The 24,807-nt window shown below is 43.5% G+C and overlaps 1 protein-coding gene across 10 annotated transcripts in view; it reads left to right on the top strand.

The window, feature by feature from the left end:
- The window catches only part of CRACD (capping protein inhibiting regulator of actin dynamics), a 198,926-nt gene that overhangs the window by 151,148 nt on the left and 22,971 nt on the right, over window positions 1-24,807 (top strand). For 8 of the 10 annotated variants that reach the window (XM_053253709.1, XM_053253706.1, XM_053253707.1 and 5 more), the window contains 5 exons: window positions 7,459-7,623; window positions 13,348-13,416; window positions 15,296-15,478; window positions 17,699-20,903; window positions 23,201-23,391. In XM_053253709.1, coding sequence (XP_053109684.1) covers window positions 7,459-7,623; window positions 13,348-13,416; window positions 15,296-15,478; window positions 17,699-20,903; window positions 23,201-23,391 — 3,813 coding nt within the window. Of the gene's footprint in view, window positions 1-7,458; window positions 7,624-13,347; window positions 13,481-15,295; window positions 15,479-17,698; window positions 20,904-23,200; window positions 23,392-24,807 lie in introns of those variants that run through there. The other 2 variants (XM_053253705.1, XM_053253711.1) reach the window with 2 other exon arrangements.

Genomic DNA, 24,807 nt, shown 5'->3' with positions numbered 1-24,807 from the left:
AACAGAGAAGGCCCCGTCCCGAGTTCACAACAACCTAGCCTCTCTCATTGTCAGCACCCGGAGCATAGCCCCCTCAGATGATCTCGTCAAGCAGGCAGAAACGCTTGGGAATAGGCGGCCACCTCAGGTATCCCGGGCCCAAGCCGTTAAGGGCTTTAAAGGTCAAAACCAGCACCTTGAATTGGACCCGGAAACACACTGGTAACCAGTGAAGCTCTTTCAAAATAGGTGTGATGTGATCACACCGGGCAGCTCCAGATAGAACCCTAGCTGCTACATTTTGTACAAGCTGCAGTTTCCAGATATTCTTCCAGGGCAGCCCCATGTATAGCACATTGCAGTCATCCAGCCATGATGTGACTAAGGCATGGGTAACTGTGGCCAGATCTGCCTTCTCGAGAAAGGGACGCAGCTGGTGTACTAGCCGAAGCTGTGCAAAGGCACCCCTGGCCACCGCCTCCACCTGAGCTTCCAAAAGCAGAGCCGGGTCCAGTAGTACCCCCAAGCTGCGTACTTGCTCCTTCAAGGGGAGTGCAAGACCCCATCCAGAACCAGTAAAATCTCCTTATCCCAATTGGCTCTCCTACTGACCAACATTATCTCTGTCTTGTCTGGATTCAGTCTCAGTTTATTATCCCACATCCAGCCCATCACGGCCTCCAATCCCCGATTCAGGACATCCACCGCCTCCCTAGGTTCAGGTGAGAAAGAGCGATAGAGACGAGTGTCATCTGCATATTGCTGACAACTCAGTCCAAGTCTCCGGATGACCTCTCCCAGCAGCTTCATGTAGATGTTAAACAGCATGGGGGACAAAATCGAACCCTGTGGGACCTCACCGGCCAATGGCCATGGGGCGGAGCAGTAGTCCCCCAGCACCACCTTCTGGACCCTCCCTCCAAGAAAGGAATGGAGCCACTCCAACACAGTACCTCCAATTCCCATACTCAAGAGGCGGTCCAGAAGGATACCATGGCCGATGGTATTGAACGCCACTGAGAGGTCCAGCAGAACCAACAGGGATGCACTCCCCCTGTCTAGCTCCTGACGAAGGTCATCCACTAGAGCAGGCATCCCCAAACTGCGGCCCTCCAGATGTTGCTGAACTACAACTCCCAGCATCCCTAGACACAATTTTTTGTGGCTGGGTATGCTGGGAGTTGTAGTTCAGCAACATCTGGAGGGCTGCAGTTTGGGGATGCCTGCACTAGAGCGATCAAGGCAGTTTCAGTCTCATATCCAGGGTGGAAGCCAGATTGAAAAGGGTCCAGATAATCCGTATCATCTAAGACCCTCTGCAGCTGGGATGCCACCTCACACTCTATCACCTTGCCCAAAAAGGGAAGGTTAAATACAGGTCTATAGTTGTCCAGGTTGGAGGGATCAAGGGAAGGCTTTTTAAATAGTGGTTTTACCACCACCTCCTTGAGACACGATGGCATCCTGCCCTCCCTTAAGCATTAATGATCACCTCCAACCATCTGCCTGTACCCTCCTTGGCAGCTTTTATTAGCCATGAAGGGCAAGGGTCAAGAGCGCATGATGTTGCCCGCACACTGCACAGGATCTTGTCCACATCCTCAGGCTGCACCAACTGAAAAGAATCCATAACAGGACCAGATGGTACTAGAGGCATGTCTACCGGAACTGCCAAAACTCTGGAGTCCAGGTCAGCACAAATACAAGCAACTTTATCTGCAAAGTGGCAAGCAAACTGATCACAACGGGCTGTAGATTATTCCTCCCCCATTATCTGGGGGGATGTGTGGAGCAATGTTTTTGCCACACGGAACAGCTTTGTTTGTCTGCACTGAGCAGATGCAATGAAGGCAGAGAAAAAAATGTTTCTTCGCCGCCCCCACCGCCACGGAGTAGTCCCTAAAATGGACTCTAGCCCGTGTTCAGTCGGATACGGCATGACTCTTCCTCCAGCATCATTCCATCTGTCTTCCAAGTTGTTTCATCACCCTAAGCTCCAAGGAAAACCAAGGAGCCAAACGGGCTCTACCAAGCCAGAGGGGGCAATTAGGAGCAACCGTGTCAACAGCCTGGGTTGTCTCTCCATTCCAGAGATCAACCAGGGCCTTGACAAGGTCACCAGCTCTGGACACTGGAAACACTCCGAGGGCTGTCTGGAATCCAAGTGGATCCAAAAGCCTCTGGGGCAGACCATTCTAATCGGTCCACCACCCCTGCAGAGGGCAAATGGAGCAGTCAAACTAAACCCCACCAGATGATGATCTGTCCATGACAAGGGAGTTATCTCAAACTCCCCCACCTCCAGATCATTTATTCCCCAGTCAGCAAAAACCAGATCCAGAGTGTGTCCTGCCATGTGGGTAGGGCCCAATACCAGCTGAGACAGTCCCATGGTTGCCATGGAGGCCATGAAATCCTGAGCCGAACCAACTGGGGGGGGGCCTCAGTGTGAACATTGAAATCCCCCAGAACAATAAATTTGGGGGAACCTAAGGCCATCTCCGAGACCACCCCCACCAGCTCTGGTAAGGAGACTGAAGTGCAGCAGGGTGGTCGGTACACCAGCAGCAATCCCCAGCCTATCCCGGAGGCCCACCCTCAAGGACAAACACTCAAAATTCTGAGATTGCCTGACTGGGCACCTGGAAATGGGGGGAGACTCCCCGACCCTCCAGGCGGGGCTGCTGCACACTCAGGAAACCTGGAGGACAGAGCTGAGAGAGACCAAGCCCACCCAGTTCACCCAACCAGGTCTCCGTCACACATACCAGGTCAGCATGCTCATCTAGTCAAATCGTGGATGAGAGATGTTTTAGCATTGACCAACCTGGCATTCAGCAGCAGCACCCTAATCCTCGAGGGAGTGTTCTCAGAGCTCCCTGGGATCTCAGGGTTGGGAGAAGGGCTGGAGAAAGGAACAGGCCTCAGTTGCCTGGACCGTTTCCCCCTGTAACGTCCAGCCCAACTCCCACGGCCATATCTCCCTCTGCCCACTACCAGCGGTATTGCTGCCCCCACACCAACTCCACTTTCCTGCTCTCCCAGGCACATTCCTCAGTCTAACCAACCACAGCTCCACTACTTAATGAAAACCAAAACCAGGACTCAAACAACATATGCTGACTTGTTGATAGAAGAGATGTCGGGAAGATCTTCCAACCCCAGGCAGCTCACCACAAGGACGAGAGCCCTTCGGCTCACGCCACTGGCTCAGCCTGAGTTTTAAAGCAGCAGAATCAGCTCCATAGATGGTACACACCTGGAGAAGGTGGGACAGAGGCAAAAAGCACAATCAATGCCCTGCCCAAGATGTCCCCTCTTCCCTTTAACCGGGATTGTTTTGTTTAACTGGGATTACCTGGCAATTCTAGATTCTTACAAGAAGCTCCACAGGAGCATGTGGGGCTGACCAGTCTCAGTTAACTCTTTATCCACAACCATTCTGCTTGTTGAGAATGTGACCATAGTCTGGATGTTGTCTGTTATTTAGAAGAATTCATTCGATTAGTCAAGACCATTGTGAAGTGAATTTCCCTGATAGCAATTTACTGCAATGGCATTCGTTAGAAGAAGATAGCCCAAACCAGAGAGCTCAGCTCTTGCAGAGACCATCAGTGGCTTCAGACATGACAACTGCTTTTATCCTTTGCAGCATTTATTTTGTCCTTGTTTTAGAATCTGATTGTAAAACACCTTAGGTGCCTGTTAGTGGGAATTTAGCCACAGAGAGAGGTGGGGGCGGGGAGCAGAGGGAGAGAGAGATTTGGCTTCCAAAAACAGTGGAGCCAAATTGCCATGAAATCAAGGGATGCAGTCTGGGAGAAGTGTACATGAACTTTAACTGCATAAAAGATAAAATGTGAAATTCTGTCTAAACAATACAAGGAGGTTTGTTTTATCTCAGTCCATAGAGGTATTGAGTTTTGTGTCTTGAACTTGTAGCACCCCACTACTTTATCTAAATAAAAAATTAATACTTCAGATCTGAATTAAATCTTATTTTTTGAGGTTACTTCATTTTGGTAGTTTATTCATCTCTGTCAAGAGACAATGCAAAGTCTTGACTAAGCCACATTACCGATGAGTCATAGTCCTGTTTTAGTTTCATCTAATTTCTTATATAACGTCCTTTCCCATTTGAAAGCGTATCTCAGTACTGAAAATACATGTGTACCTGACAATCTCATGTTTATAAAAGTCCACTATATATTCTTTGCTTTGAACATTCATTTCCTGTTTATGTTCACATGGATGATGCAGGGAAATGAGCCCTTGTGGAAAATTTCCCTGTAATCTACCAAATAAATAAATAAATTATAATAATTAGGAGTTTCTTTTCTCCTAGCTAGATATGATTCATATAGCTATTGCATAGAAAAAATGGTAAATTTTCCTCTTGGCATATTTTAAAAGTTTAATTCTCATGGGAAATATATATCCAATTATTCATCTCTTTCAAGCATAATCACAAGACACTGTTTTTCCTGAACTTTATGAAAGTAAATGTCATTACTTAAAAAACAAAAGCAAAAAACACCCCAGTATGCAATGGCTATGAATGACAATTTATAAAATGGTGAAATTGGTGAGCTCCATGAGTCATCTGGAGCTCAAGACTAAGGATGAGATCTGCTAGTCCCCACAATGTAGCAGCAGCAAGGAATGAAAACAGACACATCACTTGCATGCAGTATTTCCTTGTTTCTGTGTAACATACAAACCATTTCTCAGGAACTGGAGAGATTCTTCTAGCCAGAATCAGGAAGAGAATTAAGTATTTCATTCATAAATGGTGTAAAAAACAGGAAGAGAAGAATAGTTTCCAGGTGATGAACAGGGTTACAGGTTGATAGAGTAGTGAACCCTGCTTGTAAGTGATCTTGAGAATATCAAGCAAAACCCTAATTTAGCAAGTATCAGTTGAACTGCACTTGATTCTTTTATTCCTGCTTTTCGTACAGTAATTTTATTTTTCGCCTGTAGGTTAGTAATTATTGTCTTGACTTGATAGTCACTGGTCTAGTCTGTAAGCTTGATCTTTCTTTGAAACTGACTGCTATGTCCTGTGACAGAGTGGTCTTTAGATTGATTATGTTTCTGTGCAACCCTGCCCCTGCAAAATACAGTTTGTTTCTCTAAACCAGTTGCATGCTAAATTAAGGTGGTAATGGACCTTCCAGGTAAATTATTATGATCTATATTAGCTGTTTCCCAAGGTGTTTGTGATTTTTATAGTTTTACACTTTCTGCCATCTTTTTAGCCTATTTTCCAGTAGGCTCATAAGATCACCCGGCATTGTGTGTGTGTGTGTGTGTGTGTGTGTGTGTGTGTGTGTGTCCATGTGCCCCCGCCTCTTATCAACTTCACAACGCCTGGACCAATATGAACCAAATCAGGTACAGTTGTAGGGACACACAGGGACACCTCAACAGCATAGTTTGTGATGATGTCATCCACCCCAATTCAAGATGGCACTTGAAGATGGTAAACTTTTGAGGCACAAGTGGGCTAACTTGTGAACCGCTTAACCGATTTGAACCAAATTTGCTACAGCTGTAGGGACACATAGGGACACCTCAACAGTGTAGTTTTTGATGATGTCATCCACCCTAATCCAACATGGTGGTCACGTGAACATCTGAGGCGCAAGCCGGCTAATTTGTGGACTCTCTAACCCATTTGAACCAAATTGGGTACAGTTGCAGCGAGTGTCACACAGGGACACATCAGTGGCATAGTTTGTAATGATGTCATCCACACCGAATCAAGATGGCAGATGTGTAAACATTTGAGGTGCAAGTGGGCTAATTTGTGAACCGCTTAACAATTTGAACCAAATTGGCCGCAGCTGTAGGGACACATAAGGACACCTCAACAGTGTAGTTTGTGAGGATGTCATCTAACCCAATCCAAGATGGTGGATGCATAAACTTTTCAAGTGGGCTAACTTGTGGGCTAACATTTCACATTGTTAACTTTCAAGTGGGCTAACTTTTCAAGTGGTTCAAGTGGGCTAACTTGTGGACTAACTGATTTGAACCAAAATGGGTACAGTTGTAGTGAGCAACACACAGGGACACCTCAGTGGTGTAATTTGTAATGATGTAATCCACCCTGATTCAAGATGGTGGACGCATGAACATTTGAGGTGCAAGAGATCTAACTTGTGGATCTCAATTTGAGTTCAGTTATAGAGACAGTGAAAGGAAAGTAGGCTGATTAGTTCTTACTAGAACAACTTGTTTCTTGATGGAACTCTTCTGGTTCATGAGAGGGTTTTTTCATGTTGTATGCTCCTTTTTACTTTGGCACATATTGGTCTAGTGTGCTTGTGCAATAACAGCCTTAAACTATTACTGCTAGAATTATGAGGGAGACATATATCTTGTATGTGCTGTGAAGGGAACTGTAAATGATAGAGCTCTTGAGATAGAAATTATACTTTGTTAGTGGAGTGCTGAATAGCCCTAGATAATCACCAGATTTTGTTTAAAGCAATGTTCTGAGCAAATTTGGTGGTTCCTCCTGAAGTGAAATAGCTCAAGCATTTTGAAGGAAGATAGAGTTTCATTTAGACTAGTAAAACTTCTCAGGAGTTTCATACATTCCCAAGATAGGACCGGGACTTGTGTGTTGTTAGCTCTTCCCCCCTGCATCATTTTCTATCCTACCCCCGATAAAAATTGATCATCTAGAGCTTCTAATAATGCCAATAGCAGCTTTTCTCCTGTGGGCAACAAATAGGTTTAAGAAGGCCATTTTCACTGAGACTGTAGTATTGGGAGGAAGGCTAAATCCCCTCCCCACTCCATCCATAGTCCCAATCTGGATGAGTCCCATGGCTGGTCTTGTAGAAAGGTCTGATTTGGTACTCAAAATCTGTCAGCTGAGGTGGTTGCTTCACATTACCTCATGGCATGGCCATCTCTTACCACATGTCTTTTGGGCAAGTAGCTTAGATTATGTATACAGAATACATTTTTGCCAATGGGATTGATCTTGTGGGTTTAGGGCCTGCTTTTTCAGATAATGTGAACTGATAACAGAGAGTTGGGTAGGTTCAGGCCCTCCTGAAGATTACACATTTTAGAAGCTTAAGACCACAGAGACTTGGAGCCCCCTGAAAACCCAGACTGTGGACAATAGGAGCCACATATGTCAGGAGCTAGACTTCAGGCAATCTATGTTAACAACTCAGAACTGGTTCCAGCTACTGTGAACCAGCAGAGCTAGGAGACAGAGCCTTAGCAAGAACCAGGCAAAACCCTGTATTCTCCTTATTGTAGTACCAGTTAATTTAAAGACAGCTTTCATTTCCATTTCCTCAAGTGAAGCAGTACTATACATAACAACCAACGAATAGCAGGATTTTAATTGTACTTGTTGCAACTGGAATGGAATAATATGTGCATAAGAGAGTGTAAGCAATGGTGCCTTCTCTTTCTCTCTCTGATCCATAATTTTGTTTTGTTTTTCAGCAACAGTTGGCCAAGAATATTAAATTTGGCCAGCCCCCACAAATGACAGTTTCAGTGAAGGCAATTGGGGAGGCAAATGCTAGTTCAGAAGCGGATGTGTTACTGAGTAGCCCCATGGAGACTGAGGCACAGCAGGATATAGTCCTTCCAGAGAACTATAATAAAGTAAGTGTTTCAATGAAACAGATTCGGTATTCAACTAGAAGAGTAAAGCTCACTGAGGCATAGCCACTACTATGTCCACTGAAACGTTAACAGAGCTCACTGAGGCTTTTATAAGACAGGTAGATTTAACAGATAGATTTAATAGCCCTTGATATATTGCTGCGAGCATAACCCAGTGGGCCCTTTCTCACAATCCATGAGAAGGGCTTTAAGGGGCGAGGGGAGGAAGCCTCGAAAAACTTATTTTTCATATGATTATTATTATTATATTACATTTATATCCCGCTCTTCCTCCAAGGAACCCAGAGCAGTGTACTACATACTTAAGTTTCTCTTTCACAACAACCCAGTGAAGTAGGTTAGGCTGAGCAAGAAGTGACTGGCCCAGAGTAACCCAGCTAGTATCATGGCTGAATGGGGATTTGAACTCGGGTCTCCTCGGTCCTAGTCCAGCACTCTAATCACTACATCACGCTGGCTCTCTCCACAGACTTACTCTCCCCACAGACTATCCTCCCCTTATTGCTGAATGGGCAGATCACCCACCCAGATGATTGCTGGCAGCAGGGAGTGCACAGTGCATTATGAGGAGTATTTTGATGCTGGCTGGGAGGCTGCTGGTGTGTGGGTGCCTCATGCATCTGCACAGCACCGACACACAATCAGTTAACCTGGGCTAACAGCTGGGGCTCCCTTGCAGGTTTGCCACTGAGAGCTGCGTGGCTCCTGTCAGGTCTCATGCACAGGTAAAACCAGGCTGGGCTTCCCTAGCCTGGTTTTGCCTGTGTGTAAGAACAGCCTCAGTGTACATGTTCTGGGATGCTTTGACAAATTGTCACTACTAATTGCCCCACTGGATAGAGTGAGAAGTTTTGGGGAGACCATTTCATGATTTGTATTATCAGCATTCTGCACAGTGGCTTTGGAGTGTGGCACAGGTGACTTCATTCACTGCAAGCACAACTGTACATTCACCTCTTCCTGTATTTCATGGTTATGAAAGTCATGACACTGGCCCCAAACTCCCTGTAATGGACCAACCTAGAGACAATTTCCTGGTGTACAGAAATTTAGCTGGCTTTGAAGATGGCAACTATAGAAAGAAATATAGCTTAATTGCAGTCTTCAACTCTTTCTGTAAATCAAGAAACTGACCAATATCCAGACTAACCCTGCACCAATGCGCAAGGGGGAGTGTGATTTTCAGCAATCTCCCCTCTTCCCGCTACAACTGCTTTCCAAAACTACTGCATTTACAACTACAACAAATATTTATATACCGCTTTTCAACAAAAGGTTCCAAGTGGTTTACAGAGAGAGAGAGAGAAAGAAAGAAAGAAAGAAAGAAAGAAAGAAAGAAAGAAAGAAAGAAAGAAAGAAGGAAGGATCCCTGTCCCCAAAGGGCTCACAATCTAAAAAGAAACATAATAGACACCAGCAACAGTCACTGGAAGTACTGTGCCAGTTATTCTCTCCCTGCTAAATAAAGAGGACCACCATATTAAAAAGGTGCCTCTTTGCCCAGTGAGAAGGAGTTCCCTGAATAGAAGGTGACTCTGAATTTAAGACAATGCTTTAAAATATAGAGGTTAAATACAGGTTATACCTGTATTCACCCAAAAGAAAGAGGACTCAAATTCAAGATGACCTCCCTATATTTAACAGGAAAGAACTGGGGGGAAACCTCGGATTCAGGTAACTACAGTATGTCCCTGAGGATTGGAGGACCCATAAGGACATAGTTTCTGGAGCTACAGGCAGCTATAGAGGGAAGGGGAAATAGTCAAAAATCACACTCCACCTTGCACAGTGAAAAACCCTGGTGGTTTTAGGGTTCGTCTGGATGTCAGCCACTGACTCTAGGTTGGTCCAGTATGAGGGGTCTTGGGTCAAATGTCATAACCTTTCCTTCATGCATTTATCTATACATTTGCACATTTCATAGCCTAAGCTTAATCTTGAGAAACTACAATGTTTATCTGTTCAACAAATTTGCATTAACCCATACTCTGAACCTCAAGACCTCTTATAATTCTCCATCTCTAATCCTCATCTCAGGCTATATAGTAATGTTTTTATTACCAACACAAAAAAGGAGGGGTTTCCAAAGAGGACCAGCGTAAACAGACTGGAATCTCAATTAATAAACAAAATTTAAACACCCATGTGGAAAGAGAAGGATATATATTGTTACAACAAACTGCAAATGCAAACAATGACAGATACATGCCTATAAAACATACATGTTTTTATAAGTTACACTGAAAACATACAATGCTTTTATTGCCATTGCTATCATGAGACCACACAAGAGCCAGCATTGCTCACCCATTTAGATTAACAGAGCTTGGGATGTGGTGAGCAAGTGGAAAGCATGCCCATGGGCCCTTCCAAATTTCAGCACCAGGAAGCTTTATAGACAGGGCTTTTATTTTGAATCTCCTCCAGAATGGAGTGCACTAGTCCACATATTAGCTGGATTTACCCTGAAGTCCCTGCAGGCTATCAGGGAGCAAGACAGACAGGACTCTGTTTTCCCCCAAATGGAGGCTGAGCTTGGGGCGGTGGGGGGAGGGGGGGGAGGGGGCAAGGGCTTCTGTTATGCCCTGCAGTTTCTCTGTGATGTGAGGTGTGATCATTCCAGTAATTTGGCACTTTCCATGACTCAATGAAGGGGAGTTTGACAGCAGTTTTGGGTATAGTCTGCGCTAAGCGATTTGCAATTGCAAGCACTGGGGGTGGGGTGGGGGGCAGGTGTTGCTGCAGACTGGTGATACTCTGTGGAGGGAGTCCAGAAACAGCGTCCTGCTGTTTGATCCAGCTTCTTGGAACCCATCATGCCATCCTTCTGCTTTTAGCTGGCAAACTAAAAAAAAAAAAAAACCAACACCAACTCTCTCTCCTCCTCTTCTGTGATGTGATTTGTAATTGGTTGGGGGGGAAACCCGGAGCAAGTCTGTGGGAACGCACAGGAAAAAGATCTGCCAGGGAGTGCGGGGAGGAGCCAACAGCTATGTGAATTTTCAGTTTAATTCGCTGAATCAAACATTTTAGCAAATCTACTGCAAAGCAGATTCGCTCTTCAGAAACCCCGCGGCATCAAGCCATGTGTGAATAACTCCCAGGAGGGGTCATGTGTGTTCTCAACTCGCCCTCCCAGCCTTTTGGTAGTCTTACTTTTTCAGGGGTGCCAGACTGTGACCCTCCTGCGGAAGTTGGCCTGTAACTCCCATCATCCCTGACTATTCCCCGCTGTGGCTGGGGAAGATGGGCGTTGTAGTCCAAAAGTAGCTGGAGGGCCGCAGTTTGATGTTTTACATGTTTAAGTGGTCAGAGGACAAAAGACTTTTGGCTGGTGATGGTGTAGGCACCATCAGAATTAGTTTGGGAAGTCTGCAGATCTCCTTCTGTACTAGTCTCATTAATAGCGCTACATACTAGAAAGAAGACTAGAATCATAGCCCTAAAGAAATGATGTCCGTGCTATTTGAGGAATACCTGAGGAAGAATCTGGGCTGAGTCAAACATTCCTCATACCACAACACTAGCTCTTCCACATATGATGTGAGTGAGAGAAACTCCACAACATCTAACCCTAAATATGTTTTTTTTTAAGTGCAGCAGACTGAGAATTGATACAAGTAGGTTTGAGATGAACACATTTTCTTAGAAGGAGCCAAATGTAAATGTCAAAAACCAGGAATCAGGGCTTTTTATTAAAAAAAAAAAGAGTTTATTGTTTCTGAGCATTTGAGGCAATCTGTCAGTCTCTGTCCTTTCTCTGTAAATTGTAAAAAAAAAAAAAAGTAAATTCCAACCAAAAATCAATTAATTTGGAAAGGAAAAAATGGAGAATACAGATCGCCATCCTATTTCAGCATCCCAAAAAGCCTACAACATGGAGGCAGATTGATAAAACTGAGTGTCAGCAACCTTGAACTTCATAGATAAATTGTTTTCTTTAGAGGCTTTCAGGAACACACAAGAAGAACAAGCACCATAGCCCCGTTTCACAGGGAGGCTGGGAAATGCAGAATGCTCTTGTTTGTGAAGTCTGCCAGAGGGCACTGAGGTTCAAGTTAATGCTTTGTGGACCTATTAGGCTCTTGTTGTTGCCTTGCTGCAGTGGCTGATGGGTTGTGTTTATTCCAGGCACGTTGTGTAGCAACAAAGTAGTGCTGTGTTCAAGAGGCCGACTTTAGTCCTGCCTGTTCTCCTGCTATCCAACATAACAATTTCCAGGGGTTTCCAGGTCACACCCAGAAAGCTTATTGTCTCCACACTGGATTTAGCACATTGTGTGTATCTCTTTACAGGTGGATTTGAATGTGTGCTTCATCTTTAAGCTGGTGGAATACACGTCAAACAAATTCAGACCCCATGATTTTTTCTAGATGGATCACATTGTCACAGTGTGCTAGGAATACTAGAAATAGGTACAAAGACTTTATTGCATTAAAAGACCAATTTGAACTGGTGAGTTTAATGTCTCAGGGCAGCTCCACACTCTGTAGCAAACAGTTGTTGCACATATAAGCATTACACCTGTGCTCCAGTGTTACATCGTCTGCCACAGTGAACACATAAGGTGTAGACAACATTTGTACACCTGGACTGGGTTTATTCCTGGCTCCATCAAAACAATTCAATGTGGAACCAAGGGGTTTTGCTGAACTCAATGGATCACTTCAGGCCATCTAGGAAATCCAGCACATTAATGGATTAAATCTCACAGGCTTATTTATCTTCCTTCATAGGAAATAATTACAAGCAGAAGTATTTTTGAAATCAAGCTCTCAATTTGCATATTTCTGAAAGGCTAATTGCTAATAATTTATGTAAATGAACCATTATTCTATCACTGGGACAGAAAAACCACCATAGAAAATGCATAAATATATGAGAGCTGGAAAAGGCATTTGGGAGAGGGGGGAATCCAATTAGCTGTTATTTCAAATATATCTATTATTTATAGCATTCAAAGCTACATATGCTGAAATCCAGAACAAGTGATTTAAATTACTTGAAGGTAGATAACTTGATCCAAGCTGTTGGAGAGAGATTATTACATTTTATCAGTGGTTGTAATTTTTGCATTAAATTCCATCTGTAAAAGATGCACCCCTAAGTTGTCTCAGTTTCCTGTTTGACCCACTTAGGTTTTTCCTAGCCTCTTAGAATTGGAGGGTATGTATTTCACAAATTAACAGGAGAATCTCACTGAACCAGATTCAGAGAATGAAGTACACAAACTGGCTTCTTTTGTAGGGCTCTGATTAGTCATAACGAGCCAAAATTCTGTTCCTAGTTGTGCCATTGGCTTGATTATGAAAAGTGGAGAGAGAGAGAGAGAGAGAGAGAGAGAGAGAGAGAGAGAGAACCAAACTAAGCATCTACTAGTCCTATTTAGTATAGGACCATTGCACCTGCTAGGGCCAAAGTATTTCTCATGAGCAGCCTCATTAACTTACCTCTTCCATCTGGTGTGTGTGAGAAAGTGTCTCCCTTATTATTTGCAAAATTCCATATGTATGTACCTAAAATATGAAACTGACTGCTGGTAGTGAAATATTTTTGCACTAAGCTATTGCACTAATAATTCAGTTAATATAACATACAGTTCTAAAATAACCAGCTTTTTTCTGTCTAAAAGTTGTGACTGTACGAGTTCTTTAATAGTAATAAATAGTCATGATTTCTGGCAAATGTAATCTTATTTTCTAGTCAGGTGGCACACTGGATTCGTTGAGCCCTGCAAGTTTGCATGGAACAGAGCATGAAGTGGAAGAGAAGGTAACAGTCATGAATGGCTAATTGCATTTGTTTCAAAGGACCTCTTCACACTTTACATTTTCAGGTATAGTGTTATAGTTTGCCTTAAAGCTATGTCTGATCAGAGTCAGAGTCTGAAATTTGACAAAATAATGTTAATGTTCCTTATTGGTCAGTAGATAGCTCTTTATATAGGAGTTCATTGTTGAAGAATTTTGTGTCCACTGATGCTCTATTTGTATATTGGTAAATAAGGCAAATATTCCTAAAATGTCATGAGTCTCCAGTGCTCTGTCCTCCAAAGGAAACCAAAACCTGCAGAGTGCTGTCCCCTGGAACTTGTCACTATTATCTGCTCAGGGGAGTTTGGGAGCATGTGGCAATACACTCAGAAAATCTTAGGTATGCACCTAAAAATGTAAAGTGTGAATGGGAGGCCCAAACTTCATGTGATGACAGCAGATCCATGTATTTATACCCAGATTTCCCACAGTCATATAGAAAGGGAGAAGGGGCTGATTTTAAGAACAAAGTGGACACATAAAGGGGGAATGTTAAATCCTCCCCTTGGTTTATCTTCCTTAGTCTACCCTCCAGCCTAGTTCTTCCCTTGGCTAGGCTCCAAAACTATTTGAGGATATCCATTTGGGATGAAAGTATCTGGGGGGAGGGACTGTGGAGGTGTGAATGGTGGCCCTGGGAAAGGGTTCCACCCTTGGAAATGGTGAATGGGGGAAAATCAATGGGGGAAAATCAAATGGTGAATGGGGGAAAATCAAGAGAAGATTCCAAACCGTTTACTCACATGCCCCTTTTGTTGTTTAAAGTGGACCCCCGCAACCCCTGTTTTCTATGTGGTTGGAGCAGATCTGGGTTTAAATGCTCAGATCTGCCATCGTTGTATGTATATTGAATCTAATAAATAGGTGCTTGAAAGCGCATGAATCACACTGGAGTGCTAGTCCTAGAACCAGGCTTGGCTCCAGCTACCTGCTGAATAACTACTCACATTTGTTGTTGTGTTCTGTGTAAAATAGCCCTTGATTCCCAGTTAGTTTTGCTTCCTTGTGTTCACTTGGTTTAAAGCTATTTTTTAAAAGAACAACAAATTCCTTTGATGCTGCTGTCCATCTCATACGTGGCTCCAGTTATACAGTGACTCTCCAGGGTTTCAACAGGAGTCTTTCCCAGGCCTCCTTGGAAATGCTGGGCATTGAACTTGGGTCTTTCTGCATGCAAAGCATCTATCTGCTACTGAACTACAGTCTGTCTCCTCTGGCCTTTCCCCATAGCAGCATGGACAGAAGGAACTGTCCTTCTGGTGGGTGTGGGTAGGGAGGTTGAAGACTGGAAAACTGAGTAGAAAGAGGTCCCAAGCTGTAGAGCAGCTAAAGGGCAGTAACCACTGGGACAGGCAGAACAGGCAGTGGATTGAGAACATTCCTCCACTGTGGCTTTTCCCTTTGCCTCAGCACTGTGATGGGGAAACCTCCTCTAGATTGTGAGCCCTTTGGGGACAGGGATCCATCTTATTTATTTGTTGTTTTTCTGTGTAAACCTCTCTGAGCCATTTTTTGGAAGGGCGGTATATAAATAAAATAAAATAAAATAATAATGTGGAGCTGGTTCTGGTGGGCTGAACATGGATATCAAGTTGCTTGCTGATCTTGGCTGTACTGAGTAATACAGAAGCCTGGGTCAAAGGAACAATTCCTCTATTTGTCTGAATATTTGTCTGAAAAATGAGCTGTCCCTGGGAAATTATGGTAGTCAAAGGAAACATCTGAATTTTGCTTTAAGTTCATGTCTGGAAACACTGTTAGATACAGAATTTCTTTTCTTTTAACTCTGTGAATTCAGTGGTTTGCATTAAGTTTAATTCTCCATGTGATGTGTACAGGTTGCTCCAGTGAAATCATCTCGACCAAAAAGGCACCACTCACCTTCTGGCACAATTGAAACAGTGAATCTCGATGCAATCCCTCTGGCGATTGCCCGTCTGGACAATAGCGCAGCAAAGCACAAGCTCTCTGTTAAGCCAAAAAATCAGAGAGTTTCCAAAAAGCACAGAAGGTTATCAAAGGTATTGAACTTATTTCTATAGTCAGGTTTTAAGGTAAAATACTGTCTGTCTGAAGAACCATTGATAATGAGGCAGGCAGATATTCTAAGAATCTTTCACATTACATTTGAGTCTCATATAGCAGTTCTTGAGCCAAAATGTATGTGTATGAATCATCATCATTCAACACAGTCAACTTATTACAACTCATAGCCACAAGATGTTATGATGGCCACTGACTGAGCATTAGAAAGAAGTCTATGAGCATTACTAGCCCATGACTAGTTTTGGTAATAGCATGTTTGTCTAAATATACCTGTGTGAGTCAATTGTGGTCAAAAAGGAATTTAAAATAAATGTTTGTGTTTATTTTTGGCCTGGAGATAATTTTTTACTTTTGTCAACTGAGTCAGTGGTTGTTTATACCCCTATGCTAACAAAAAAAAATTTTTTTAAGGAGTAAAAATTTTTTCACAGAGCATAAATCTGTCAGCAGCAATTAAGGTCATTCACACAATCAAAAAACTGTTTTCTCCCTGTTTTTGGAGCTGTGTGTGCTCCCAATTTTCAGTTGTGTGGAAGCAAAGTAGAAAGAAAACCTGGGTAGAAGTGATTGTGTGGACTCAAGGCAGGGGGAAAAGCTAACCAGATTTTCTTCCTACCTTGCTTCCACACAATCACTTCTACCCAGGTTTTCCTCTTACCTTGTTTCCACACAACCAAAAACTGGGAGCACACACAGCTCCCAAACCCGGGTAGAACACTGCTTTTGTTTGTGTGAATGACCTCATTAGGTAGAATAGTTGGGAAAGGAACCTTCCTATTTAGGGGCAGTGTGCCATTGATTACCAAATGCTAAGAGCAAACAAGAGGAGAAGGCTATCATGTCTTGTCTGAGAGTTTCCCTGAGGTATCTAGTTGGCCAGTCTTGGAGCCAGAGTATTGACTAGGTGGACTTTTGTCTGATCTAATAAGGCCATTCTTACATTCATGTCTATGGAAGTGCATCACTTTACTCCTCATTTTTACTGTCTGAACTTTTCTTTGATGAGTAGAAACTTTGTATTTCTAAATGTATAACTTTTCTGAATTGCAGAATTCTTGTTTTACTGAATCACAGATATATGCTTTCAAGGAAAAAAAAGTCTTTAAAAGACATTTCTTCTTCTAACAGATTAGTTCACACAGTAATTTTTATATGGTATTGTGAGAGAAAGCAACCATAAATATGCCTTGTGGGAATTTTGACATGGTAATTTGTTTTGGGAATGTTCTGGTGTGTTGAGATCACAGGACCACCCCATCCTAGAAAAACCTTTGAAATGTGGATTGGGCCAGGATGTGGCAAGTCACTATTCCAAAAACAAAAAAAAGTCAATGTACATATTCACCACATAAGTATGAGTCATGTGAATTGTCCCTGGCCTCTGTCTCTTAAGCAGAGCAGACAAAATTTGTGTCCCTGTCTTGCTGTTTGATCCTCCACTGCACTGCGGTCCCAAACTCATGTGTTAGATATGGTCTACCAAATGATGCTTTCTTCACACATGGCAACTGCAGAGAGATTCCTCACTCGTATAACAACAGCAAGATCCAGTTATTTGGGGCATGGTTGTTAGGTACATTTTTTTCTTAAAACCCTGTGAACAGAATCTGATTGCTGTATTGGTTTTGCTACTCTGTTTTCCAAAGAGATAAGAATAAGAATGCATTAAAAAGACAATAAGGGAAATATCATGGGTTATTTAACTAAAAGGCTAATTAGTGGGTAATGTATCTACCGTGTTTCCCTGAAAATAAGACAGTGTCTTATATTAATTTTAGGCCCAAAAAATGCACTAGGGCTTATTTTCGGGTAGGTCTTATTTTGCACACACCTCCCCCGCCACGGCAGGCAAGCACAGAACAACTTACTCCGAGGTAGTGCCCCAAGTATCAACCCCATCTCCTGCCATTCTCGATCCCTGCGGCCAGCGCGCGGCCGCAAACCCCCGCCTCCTGCCTAGGTCTTATTTTCGGGTAGGTCTTATTTTCGGGTAGGTCTTATTTTCGGGGAGGGCTTATTTTCGGGGGAGGGCTTATATTAGCGGCACATCAGAAATTACTGCTAGGTCTTACTTTCGGGGTGGGTCTTACTTTCGGGGAAACACGGTACTTATATCAGCTGATATATCAGCTCCATACAACAAAGAGGCATACATAACAATGCCAAATGCTTTTGGTTTTGTTTTCTAACACTAGGAGCTACAAAAAGTAATAGTGCCTGAATTTGAACAAGAAATTCCAGAATCTCAAAGTTATGACATTTCAAGTAATGATGGCCATTATGCTGCAGACAAGGCAATCCACCACAGAGAGGGTAAAGAACAAAAAGCAGAAGGTAAAAGAAAACAAGAAGATCATTGGAGAGACCTTGAAACTGAGAAGGAAATACAAATGGCTGGAACAGAAATAGAAAGCCATCTGGAGCACAAAAGACTTCAGGACTTTGAGGAAAACCAAAGAGAACAAGATGGAAAAAAGCAGAAGCTCCAGGAAGAAGAGCAATTTTTTGAAATGGAAGAGGGAAAGGATCCAGAAGAGAAGAAGACACACAAAGACCAGAGACATCAAGATCTTCAGGAGCACAGGCACAAAGACCTGGAGGAACAGAGAAGGAAAGAAGAAGGTCCACAGGAACTGAAGGACCAAAAGCAGCAGCAAGAAAAAAGGCATCAGGAACTAGAAGAACAAAAGCAATCTGAAGGACAAAGATATGAGGAACTGGAGGTACAAAGGCAATATGTAGAACATCATGAACTGGAGGCGCAAAGACTACAGGAAGAACAAAGGCATCAGATACTGAAAGAACAAAGGCATCATGAACTGGAGGCCCAAAGGCAGCATGAAGAACAAAGGCATCAAGCACTGGAAGAGCTAAAACAACGGGAGGAACAAAGACATAGGTATCTGGAGGTACAAAGGCAACTCATAGCTCAAAGACATCGAGAAATGGAAGAGGAGACATGGCAGGAACCTTCTTTGAAAGACCAACAAAGAAAACAAGAAAAGAGACATCAAGAGTTAGAGGGCAAAAAACAACTTGAAAAGCTGCTGCAACAAGAGAAAGATAAGAGACATAAACAGGAGAAGCATCAATGGCAGGAAGAACAACAAAGCCACCCAGATACGGAAGGGCAGGTAGGACAAGAACTGGGAATGCATGAGACTGAAAAGCAGGATCAACTGAACCAACAAGGAGTTCATGTGCAAAAAAGACAAACAGGACAGAGGCAAGAACTAGAGAAAATCAGAAATCTAGAAAGTGAAGAGAAGTTGCAAGGGAAGGAAAGAGCCATGAAGCTGGAGAAGCAAGAGATAGCTGAAGACCAACAGAAGCATCTGGAGGAAGAACAAAAGAAGAAGGATGAGCAAAAACAGCAAGACCTAGAAAAGCAAATGATATCAGCAGAACATGGGCACTGTGAATTAACAGAACTAAAGCAACCATGGGCTGAAAAGAGGGTTCAACAGGAAGAGCTGATAGAGAGGGGAGAGGGACAAAAACTGGAAGAACAGAAAACTTCTAGTTTGGAAGGACAACAGCCACTAAGAAAGCCAAAAGAACAAAACAGATTCTTCCCATTGTTACCAGACAAAAACATACATCCAGAAGAGAAGTGTTTGGAAACTATTGAGAAAGAGGTTCCACCAAAAGAAGAAGCAAGACAGCAAAAGATAAAGCAGCCAGACAAAGGACAGAAAGAAGAAGAAACCCTAAAGCATGATCAGAGGAAGAACATTGACACTCAGGAACAGGAAAGAATCCTAGGTGAAGAGCTACGATGGCAGGAAGTTGATGCTAGACAAGCTATGCCAAGGGGATTCACCTTTCAAGTTTCCTCTGGAGAAAAACAAATAATATTTCAGAAGGTGAATTTGAGCCCAGTTACTCCTGTTAAAGAGGCACCAGCTCCTTCTGCCACAAAAGAACTGAAGACTCCAAAATCCAGCAAAGTTTCTCATGCTCTCCAATCTTCTTTGTGTGTTCCACATACAGCAATTCTGGTCACCGGAGCACAGCTCTGTGGCACTGCAGTGAATCTCAATCAGATAAAAGATACCGCTTGTAAATCTTTGCTTGGCTTAACAGAAGAAAGGAAAACAGTGGATGTCGTTCCAGCAGAAACCAGTCAGAAAATGTCTCCTGGTGCCAAGCCTAGCAGCAGTAAAATGAAACACCCTCAGGATCCTTTGGGCAATCAAGCCATTTTAGCGGAATGGGCATCTATTAGATCCAAAATCTTAAAAAGTGCAGAAAATGGTAAACTTACTGAGAAAGACAAAGGAAGCCTCAGTAGGCATAGTGATGACTGGACACCTAAAGGGCACAGTGCTTCCCATGGCAACTTACGGAAAACCTTGTCTGCAAATGCAAAGTTTTCTATAACTCCTGCATGGCAGAAATTCTCAGAAGTCTCCAAGTGTAACACAGATGCAGAGAGTAAAGGTGGCCCTGAAGCTGACAACACAGCAAAACAGTTGGGTCCATTGACTGATGCAAAGCAAGAGGCAGTTCATAGTGAAGCACTGCCATGTACAATAAACATTTTTGGAACGTCTGCTGGGAAATCTGAAGTTCAGCATGAGATGACAGATAATACAGAAGGCTGTAAGTTTGCCAAAGATCTTCCATCTTTTCTCGTTCCAACTGCCCCACATTCTCCAAGTAAAGAAATGCTTCAGCCAGAAATCTCGACTACTCTGGAATCTCAGCAGAAAGTCGGTATGGGGAAACTGGATAGAGCTTCACCAAGTGGAGAAGAACATGTGTCCCCATTTGGAGTAAAATTAAGGAGGACAAACTATTCCTTGCGTTTTCATTATGATCAGCAAGCAGAGCAAAAAAAGAAGAAAAGATACAGTGCAGGAGATAGTTTTGATGGTGTGCCCACCCCACTTGTTACACCAGACAATGAAAAAGAGGCAAATAATATATTTTTGAAAGAGAACAAGTCTCCACTCCAGGAGAGAAAGGATGTCATTGTTAGTTCTGTAAAAGACTTGTCAGCTAATGTTAGTCTGAATTACACCACAGTTGCTCCAGTCTCTCTACCAACTACTGGTCAGGTGTCTGTACCTAGTCAAGAGAAACCTGTCTGCAAATCCCCACTCTCACAAAAACCTGCATTAGCTCCAAAGCCTATTAGCCAAACCCCACCGTCATCCCCTCTCTCAAAAATGCGCAGGTCTCACTTAACAGATCCTGTAGGGCAAAGGGTGGTTAAAACAGAATCTGACACCAGCTGGAGAAAAGCAGAGGCGAAAGGGAGCGCTCTACTTTTACAAGGGCAGGATGAAAGCAAGAGTGAGGAGGAGGAGTCCAAGGAGAGGAAATCATTTTTCCCATCCATCACAATGCCATGGAGAGAGAAAACTGAGAAAAAGCCCGAGCCATTGAAAAAAGGTAAGCAAACATGTAAATCTAACCTGTAATTCTGATGAGTTAGAAAGTTCAGTGCCCAAAATGTTGGTTTTAAACAACATATTATCTTGGTTGTTGTTTTAATTGCTCATCACTCCAGCAATACTTTCTTCCAGAAATAGTTTATCTCCATTTTTAACGCTGTGGGTGAATCCACACATGCATGTTTGTCTCTCGATGAGTGCACATGTAAAACAGCCATCTTAGATGCCACAGGGAGTGATTGAATGAGGGGGCCTCTTTAAGGAATGGGGAGGCTGCTCTTACCTCACATGCTGGACTTCCCCCTCTGGTACTACGTTAAAAACTGCTGGCGTGGGGCAGCTGGATTCCCACTTCCGCGTATTATGCTGAGCAGGGTAGCAAGAGGGAATGCAGCCACCCTGTGCCAGCGATTTTTAATGCAGCACTGGAGGGGGAAGCATGGTGGGGGAGGTAAGAGCACCCTCTCCGCAGCTTAAAGAGACCCCCCTCCCTCCACCCGGGTATGCACGGAACTGGTTCCATGCACACCCCTACTGGTAACACGATTACCGACATTCCTTTCTGAGGGCTCCACAATTGCAAGAATTGCAAAAATTATATCTAACTAGGTATGTGTGTTCTTCCTGTATATGTGCTTTTTCATATACATGATCATGGATAGTTCCCAAGTATGTTCCTGTGTAGAAAATTTGTCACCAATGTCGTATGCATAAACTGGTGTTCAGTTTAGTTCAGAAATAGAAGATATGGATCTTCTAAGGAGAGGAGAGCTGGTCTTGTGGTAGCAAGCATGACTTGTCCCCTTAGCTAAGCAGGGTCTGCCCTGGTTGCATATGAATGGGAGACTAAAAGTGTGAGCACTGTGAGATATTTCCCTTAGGGGATGGAGCCACTCTGGGAAGAGCATCTAGGTTCCAAGTTCCCTTCCTGGCAGCATCTCCAAGATAGGGCTGAGAGAGATTCCTGCCTGCAACCTTGGAGAAGCTGCTGCCAGTCTGTGTAGACAAAGCTGAGCTAGATGGACTAGTGGTCTGACTCAGTATATGGCAGCTTCCTATGTTCCTATGTAATGCCACAGAGTAGATGCTTATAATAATGCAGACTTTTTGTAAATAGGATTCCATCATCACAAGTCGTGTTTTGAGGAAAGCATCTGGACTTTCTTTATTCCTGATGTGTTACATAATAAAGATGCACAAGTGAGCAGATAGTGAGGAGGCAATATAAAAACAATTTTATACATTGCCTTTGGCAGGATGCATGCGTTCCCATAAAGGCCAGCACCAAATGCAGAGCCCCCGTAAACTGTGCTATGTTGTGTGTTCAGAGCTTCTGTGCATGTGGGTTTTCTTTATTCACTTCAGTGGAGGGAGCAGTTTCGTACCTTCATCTTTCTGCTTATATGGTGCTACATGTTCCATTAACTGGAGAATCCTTTGCTAGCTGAGCACCTCTGTGTGAGCCTCTGTGGCCTTGAGGGATTGCTGCAGAGGGGCGGAAGTAGCCCCCTGTGTTCGGACTTCTAAACTCCATGTTCCCTGGTGGCATCTGCAAACTTAAAAAGTTGCTCAAATATCCCCAAATAGCATATCAAATAACTCCAAAATTAAACTCCCACGCTTTCCAGAAATAGATGGAGGTGTTAGTGCTCACAGATGCTTACAGATAAAACAAGTTTTGACATTTCTAGGACAGCTTGCATTGAGATCTAAGAATGCAAAGATTTGCTAACAAAGTTTTGAAAAACTCAGAGGCTCTGAAGTCTCACCCAAATGTTTCCAGAAGTGTACAGTCACGCTCGCAATCAATGAGAATGAGATAAAAGTGGAAATGTTAAGTGCTATACTGGGGCTAAATCTGGTTTAGCTAGTAAGAAATATCCTCGTCCCACACAGTGGGGGGAAGAAGGAGGAGAATGACTGCTATGGGGATTGCATGTTTGTAAAAGCAAACCCTAACTATGAGATTTGCTTTCTAGGGGTAGAGGGGATTGGAATGGAGCAGTTCCTCTCCCTCTGCTAAGTATAAGAGAATCACTGCTTGAAAACCTGCCTCTTTGCTTAGTTAGCAGGAGATCTTACAGAGTTGTTGTAAATATTGTATCAAGATAATTCATGTAAAGTGCTTTGCACTAAAAAATGCTATACAAATATTACATTATATCAAAAGTATTATTTTTCTTCCAACCAGTAGCTTGCTCCCCACTTTACAACTTAACCAGTCATCACGTATATGGCACCTAAATATCAATACTGTACAAATGGAACTCTTGCACATTGCACTCTGTCTTCTAGAAAGGCCAGTTCTTCAGAGCAGGCATTCCATTGATGGCTCCAAATTGATGGAAAAAGTTGAAACTGCTCAGCCACTCTGGATTACGCTGGCACTGCAAAAGCAGAAGGGGTTTAGAGAGCAACAAGCAACAAGAGAGGAAAGAAGACAAGCCAGAGAGGCAAAGCAGGCCGAGAAACTTGCTAAAGAAAATGTAAGTAGAGCTCCAGTGATTTCAACAACAAAACATTACCCAAAATAATCCTGATATTTTACTTTTTTTCTTTCGCTGTTTTCTGGTTTTATAAATATTTAACTATATTCTAGTAAGAACAGTGGAAAATATTTGGGGTGTGACCAATACAAATCCTCTGTATACCATCATAGGTATACATTGTGGGTAGGCGACTAGAGCACAAGTTGAGGAGAATTTGGTTTGAATCTGACAGGATACAGCATGTGACCCATTTGAAGACTTATGTGGTCGTGGTGCATGCAGCAAAAAAGAGTTTTTGGTCTGTGCGCATTGTGGCTGCAGGTTCATGCTTGGCAGAGCTGTCCCGGTTTGTGAGGAGTTTGATTTCTGCTCCTTCTACCTCAGATCAGTCCCCAGGGTCGTTCTGCTGTGATGCCTTTAATGGGTTCTTTGTGAACAAGATCTCCTGTATTCGGGCCGACTTGGACTCCAGTATTTTTGCAGGGTCTATGGAGGAGGTGTCCAGCAATCCCTCTTGCAGTATTAGATTGGATCAGTTTCAATCTGTGACTCCTGAGGATGTGGACAAGCTGCATGGGGCGGTGCGGCCTACCACCTGTTCACTGGATCCTTGCCCGACTTGGCTGCTTCTCTCTAGCAAGGAGATTGTTGGAGATGACCTAGTTAACATCATAAATGCATCGCTGAGGGAGGGCAGAGTGCCCCCTTGTTTGAAGGAGGCATTGATTAGACCACTCCTAAAGAAGCCTTCTCTGGATCTGTCCCTTAGCGATGGACAGTTACAGGCCAATCTCCAATCTCCCTTGGTTGGGTAAAGTGATTGAGAGGGTGGTGGCCGACCAACTCTAGGCAGTCTTGGAGGAAAATTATTATCTAGACCCATTTCAAACTGGCTTTAGGGCTGACTATGGGGTTGAGACAACCTTGGTCGGCCTGATAGATGACCTTTACCGGGGAATCAACTGACGGAGTGTGACTCTGCTGGTTCTTCTGGATCTCTCAGCATTTGATACCATCGACCATGGTATCCTTCTGGATCGCCTGGGGGAGTGGGGATAGGGGGCACTGCTTTGCAGTGGTTCCGCTCCTATCTCTCGGGTAGATTCCAGATGGTGGAGCTTGTTGACAGTTGCTCCTCAAAACAGGAGCTGTTATATGGAGTCCCCCAGGGCTCCATTCTGTCACCAATGGTTTTTAATATCTACATGAAACCACTGGGTGAGGTCATCAGGAAATTTGGTGCTGGGTGTTATCAGTATGCTGGTTATTACCTTTAAAGTCCTGAACAGCTTAGGCTTGAGTTATCTAAGAGAGTGCCTTCTTCTACATGATCCCCATCACATGTTAAGGTCATCTGAGGAGATCCATCTCCAGTTACCACCAGTTTGTCTGGTGGCGACGCAGAGGCGGGCC

This window comes from Hemicordylus capensis, chromosome 5, assembly GCF_027244095.1.
Source record: "Hemicordylus capensis ecotype Gifberg chromosome 5, rHemCap1.1.pri, whole genome shotgun sequence".
Taxonomy (NCBI): domain Eukaryota; kingdom Metazoa; phylum Chordata; class Lepidosauria; order Squamata; family Cordylidae; genus Hemicordylus; species Hemicordylus capensis.
The sequence above is the reverse complement of the archived record's forward strand: the minus strand, read 5'-3'. Positions and strand labels throughout refer to the sequence as shown.